This window comes from Fusarium oxysporum, chromosome 11, assembly GCF_000149955.1.
Source record: "Fusarium oxysporum f. sp. lycopersici 4287 chromosome 11, whole genome shotgun sequence".
NCBI lineage: Eukaryota > Fungi > Ascomycota > Sordariomycetes > Hypocreales > Nectriaceae > Fusarium > Fusarium oxysporum.
In genome coordinates this window covers 363,707-369,706 of record NC_030996.1, presented here as the reverse complement: position 1 = coordinate 369,706, position 6,000 = coordinate 363,707, and the positions used below count along the sequence as shown (strand labels likewise).

The window sequence follows — 6,000 nt, the reverse complement described above, 5'->3', positions numbered from 1 at the left end:
TCCGCCAGGATTCTCAACCGAGAAGATCTGCAAACTGATCAAATCCCTCTATGGACTCAAACAGGCGCCTCGGCAATGGCAAAAGAAGCTGAAGGAGGCCTTGGAATCCCTTGACTTTCGACAAGTTACCGTCTGACACGGCCCGTATATCACAATCCCACAACGGGAGTGATCATCATCACATATGTGGATGACTTCCTCATCATGGGCAGCAACAAGGAAGCAATCCAAGGGTACAAAGCCCGCCTGGGAGAGATCTTCACAATGACTGATCTCGGTCCCGCCAGCCATTTTCTTGGAGTAAGAATAACCCGAGACAGGAACTCAAGGCTGATCTACCTTTCCCAGGATGCATATTTTACCAGAATACTGAAGAAATTCGGCTTAGAGGATTGTCGACCGGTCAAGACCCCGATGGAGCGAAATTCACTCTCGACACTGCAACCAAGAGACAATGGCGACTCGGCTTCTCCAGAAGAACGAGAAGACTATAGCTCGAAAACCGGCTCGCTGATGTATGGAATGACCCAAACCAGACCCGATTTAGCTTTCCTACTCTCGGTACTCTCAAGATACATGTCGAATCCATCACCAACACATTCACGAATGATCAAAAGAGGTCTCCGCTATCTACAGCAGACAAGAGACCACGGCCTGGTGCTTGGGGGCGTCAAGAAAGATCCTGAATCCGCTTGGAGCATCACAGCTTGGGCCGACTCGGATTGGAAAGGCGACACTGTTACGGGAAGATCGACGTTTGGATGGCTTGTTCAACTTGAAGGATCTACAGTCTCATGGAGGGCCAAACGGCACGAAACAGTGGCACTATCGACTACCGAGGCTGAATATACAGCACTCTCCCAGTGTGCCAGAGAATTGGCCTGGACTAGGAACCTCTTCTCTGAACTGCTCCTTCCGCTACATATGCCTATCCCACTGAACGGCGACAACCAGGGTTCCCTAAAGCTATGCAGAAACCCTGAGCTTCACCAACGGACAAAGCACATTCCGTTAACCGAGCACCATATCCGAGAAGAAGTTGAAGCCGGGAATATTGATGTGCAATACGTCAGCACACATGAGCAGGTAGCAGACGGACTCACTAAACCATTGAACGCCGTCAGCCACGGTCACTTTCTAGAAGCAATTCGAGTCAGTGCATGTCCGATCGAGGAAGCAGGTCGTATTATTTGGAGTACTGAAGTCCACGATGACTCTGTGCCCTGAAGACAAGGTGGATGGGGGCGTGTTGGAAAATCCGGGAATCCCCTTCCCTTCAGGATTCAGACTGTTAGTCTGAAAGTCCTAGATTTAAAGTTCAAAGTCCTAGATACAATCATCTAGAGATATAAACCCGAGAATAACTCTCAGCTCAATAATGAACAACCAAGTTTCATAAAAATACATTTTCACCCAGCACTACTGCGCAATATAAACAACAGTTATGCGTGGCACATCAATGCCGTAAACTGCACTGATCCAAGACACGGCTTGAGCCGAAAGCTAGAAATGCTGAGCCAATGGATTGGATGATAGATTTTCTCGTCTTTGGCGTCGTTGTATAGTTGTCCGTCGGTAAAGATCATCGTTTTTCAGTTCAGCCCTTTTCAGCCACTTTCATCCGAGGGGCATCGCCGATCTGCCGATTTAGGTGACGTGCAGGTCGATTCAGTGCAGATGAATACTGGATGAAATCACCGTGTCTTGAACAATAGAAAGGCAATGGTCAACGATCCCTGACCTGATGGACATCAATATCTCAGCTTGAACCGGGCCGTGCCGAGCTGGCACTGAAGCTCTAACTGATAGCCCGCGGCGCCAATCATTCCCCGGTACCGCCGGAATGCATTTCAGCTTCTGCGACTAGATACGCTACCTGGCTCCCGCTTATGTGATCTGTCACTACTCTGAGTGATCTCGATGAACCTAGAGTTGCCCCAAATGGCGACTAGTCTGGCCGCCGATATGACACTACGGAAGCGTTGCGGTGGTTGATGTTACAAGGATGGTAGGCTGTGATGCAAGGAGGCGGATGGTGGCGCACCTAATGGGCGCAGAGAGCTGGGGCCTCTGACCTTCCATCTGTGATCTGCTCTTCTGCAGGAGCCTATGTGGGTGATGTAAAGATGAAAATATGCGCAATTGTCCTACGTGTGTCAAGATTGTTAAAGCTCCCAGACATGCTGCTGTTATAACTCAAAGATATTCTTATCGTTAATAAGTTTCAGATTTGGATCAAGCCTTGAGTAATTATCAGGATAAATACATCCAGCGGGCATGTGGGATCTGAAGTATACCGTGAAGTCATAACCGGCCTACCGCTGCTAGCCGACGCCATGCGAATCGCAGCCAGAGGAATTCTTCCCTGTATGTCCGCACAATAAGGAAATGCTGATGAATCAATAAGCGCCAAGCCGACCATGTCCACTGGCGCTTCGGTACTCACTTCAGAAGTTCAGCATTATCGCTAGTTATTGTACTACAACTATGCCATGAAGATCGTATCACTCGAGAGTCTGCCTGAAGCATGAAACACATAATATTGACCTGCTTGCTCAAGAGCTGAAGTCCACCAGGCCCTGAGTCTTGCTCAGGGTATAACCATATTACCACAGCGTATATTAGTGCTTACATCGTGTCGGATCCGGGCATGGGTCATGGTACCCTGCCCCCAACTTGAAATCCACCGGAGACGGAGTGAAACGATTGTCAGCATGTTTCCGCGCCCTATGTTCGTCCGAATCTCTATCCGAAAGATGATAGGACTAAATCGCTTATCACAGTGAGATCATTTGCGAGATCGGAGATTTCGTCCGAAGAAGGATTCCGTGATTATCGAGTCTTACATATTTAATCTCAGCATAAGTCGATCAACAATGGAGCTTCAACTTTACACTCATACAATTGAAAATGAACGAGAAAGACCAAAAGCCAGTCATACTTCTAGTTCACGGCGCTTGGCATCGACCTCTCCACTACCGTTTCCTCATCCAAGCTTTTCAGCAACAAGGCTACACTGTTCTTGCACCGCCGCTTGCAAGCTCCGGCTACGATGATTCGGTAGATGGTAAGACATACCACGATGACGTAAAGAGAATCCACGACGCTGTTCTGCCTTACATGGACAACGGAAGAAAGGTGATCGCTGTTGGTCACAGCTATGGAGCGATCCCTCTTACCGTGGCGATTGAAGGTCACAGTATTGCAGAGAGAGAAGAGAGAGGCCTTCCTGGTGGCTTCGGCTCTGTGATTTATGTGGCCCCAACACCTGTCCTACACAAAGGCATTTCTATGTATAAGGCTGCGGGCGAGCATCGCAAGACACCATTCTTCCATGACGTAACAGTAAGTCAGCACTCAACTCAGAATCCCAAGCCACCGAACCAATTGTTTGTTAGGACACACGTATGCCACTGAAGCTGGATAGAGTCAAAGAAGCATTCTTCTCAGATATTGATCAGAGCATTGCGGATGAGATTATCCCTACACTTTGTCATCAAAGCAAAGCTCCCTTCGAATTTCCTGTCGTTTGTACCCCGGCAGACTTGAAGATTCCCAAGACTATGGTTATCTGCAAGAATGATCCCATCTTCGGGAGGGAGATGCTTTTGGGCGTGGCTCAGAATTGGGGCGCTGACACTTTGGAGATGGAATCTGGACATAGTCCGCACCTGGTGGAAGAGCACAGAAAGTGGCTCGTGGAGCTTGTATCCCAAGAGACCAGGAAGATATGAAACAACGGTCACGATTGCTAGTTATCAAGGGTTAGGGCGAAGGATGCGATCAGGGCGATTAAAACTCCACTCGAATCATATCTTCAAGAGTGCCAACAGGCTATTTGAGATTGCCAACGGGAACCTTCGTGCTTGTAGCACAACATGATCTCAAAGCGATACAGGCTATTAGATTGATGGTCTTGTCTCAAAGTCAATTTCAATGACCCTATCAGGGCTGCGGCTTTGATGATGTGTATGCCGTTACGCCGTATATCCCAACCATCCCCGGGTCCAGACTGCCGTAGGATGGTGGCGATAATACCTAAGTCAAGCCGTTGCAAAAGCCACTGATGATAGATTGGACCCGGTTAGAAACCTCGTTGGCTTGAACGAAGGTCATGTGCCGAGCTAAAAATAAGTTAATTTGTGGCGTAGGTCCAGACCGCTGCTCATACTGTGGTATGTGTAAGAAGCGGATCTTGCCCAGGATTTCACGCTCAACACCAACGGCAGAAGGGTTTCCGAATCTAATTTCGCCAAGATACCGAATTCCGGCAAGCATGATCTCGTTTCTTAGTATTCTGACCACTGGAGCAATCTGACAAAGACGTAACGTTACGATCTGACTCATATTATTGCTTACCCACGTGATGCGACAGCCAAGCTTCGACAACCCGTCGATGGAACTATAGCAAATTGACGACAAGTTGAATCAGAAAATAGTCTTTGAAACGGTCAATTATGGCGTCCACTCCTTCTGGCAATGTTGGATCCACCATCGAGGACCTTATCTCCTCATACTCGATCCTCATTTCCTTAGCACCGTGGCTCTCAACCCTTGACCTCTATCATCTCAGTCTGGCAAGCAAGTCAGCTTACGAGTACATCCAATCGTCACCAACAATCTTCAAGTCGCTCAGTCGTCATTGCCTCTGCGATGGTCGTGGCCTCGCTACACGTCAAGCCTATGCAAGTCCCTATCACAGGAACCGTACGGCCGGTCAATCGACGCTGAGTCCTCATCTCAAAGGCGACGAGGAGATCGAAGTACGCTTATACAACACCAAATGCGATGAGGCGGGTGCATTACCGTGTTTAAAATGCGGCATTAACGTCTGTGAGGAATGCCGATGTTATCCTCGTGCAGCTCCGCCGAGTGCATATCCAAATCGCAGACCGCATTTGAGAGGGAGTTATGAGCTTGATAATATCATGTGCTTGTGTGAGGATTGTGACGCGAAGACTGAGAAAGAAGTATCAGGGATGTTTCTGAACGAAAGATGCGACTGTGATGTTTATACGAGGTGGATTTGTGTCAGATGTGAAGAGGAGGAGCGCATGACGGCGAGGAAATACTTTGCTGAACGAACAGAGATGGAATGGAATTGGATTGTCAGGGAGGATATTGACTACGGCGATGATTTTGAACCCTCAAAGACGCTTCATGACCATGCTTTTGAGCGAGCGGTATGACTGCCAAATCAAGAACGCTGAGGTAAGCTAACGAATTGATCCAGTTTTGGTGTACTTGCGGCAAGACCGTCTCCCACATGACAGTACCACGCTGTATCTGGTGCAGAAGAAGGCATCTGCCAGAAGGTGAATGGCATCAAGAGCGTCAGGATATTGGCTCGAAGCATCCATTTTTCGACAACGTAAGTCGCCTCCATCAAACTGATCGTAACCTTCTTACCTTTCGGGACAGGATCCTGATTATCCCCGATGGGTAAGCGATGAAAATAACAAGTATCCGACTCCTTATCCAAGGTTAGGCTACCAACGCGGGGTAGTATCTGATGAGGAGGTTGTGAATGGATAGTTTGGGGAGCTCCAAGTCTATACCTTGCGGTTTTGGGAATGATCAGATCATAACGGGTATCTAATGTATTGTGAGGAATACTTCTCCTAGTTCAGGACATATCTGGCCATTTAGACTGCCACAAATACATCATCGGCCAATTCATACCGTAAGTCAATGATGATGAAACATGGAGGATTATCAAGGTCGCTTGAATATAATATCATTCATACACAATTATTAATAAAAAGCCCATACAACAAGAACCACATTCAACATCTTCTTCCCCATGCCGCAACTCTGTGTATCCTTACGATTCATCGGGTTCTTCATCCTCAAGCTCTTCAAACATCTCAGTACCAAAAGTGTCAGCAAGAAACTGACGAACCTCCGCATTCCCCCCTTCTCCCACCGTTATTCCCCGCGCGTTGCCTTCTACTTTCAGACCACGAAGACCTGTCGCCCTCGATAACGCAACGTATACCT

At 48.0% G+C, this 6,000-nt stretch overlaps 2 protein-coding genes across 2 annotated transcripts; both read left to right on the top strand.

The window, feature by feature from the left end:
- Positions 1 to 2,910: 2,910 nt before the first annotated feature.
- On the top strand, positions 2,911 to 3,734 carry FOXG_16616 (uncharacterized protein; the record flags this gene model as incomplete). The annotated part of the gene is made up of 2 exons (XM_018396643.1): positions 2,911 to 3,345; positions 3,399 to 3,734. The coding sequence occupies 2 exons, from the start codon at positions 2,911 to 2,913 to the stop codon at positions 3,732 to 3,734; spliced, it is 771 nt and encodes a 256-aa protein (XP_018257237.1).
- A 723-nt stretch (positions 3,735 to 4,457) lies between these two features.
- FOXG_16615 (uncharacterized protein) lies at positions 4,458 to 5,624 on the top strand (the record flags this gene model as incomplete). The annotated part of the gene is made up of 2 exons (XM_018396642.1): positions 4,458 to 5,183; positions 5,234 to 5,624. The coding sequence occupies 2 exons, from the start codon at positions 4,458 to 4,460 to the stop codon at positions 5,444 to 5,446; spliced, it is 939 nt and encodes a 312-aa protein (XP_018257236.1). The 3' UTR covers positions 5,447 to 5,624.
- Between the last annotated feature and the right edge of the window lie 376 nt (positions 5,625 to 6,000).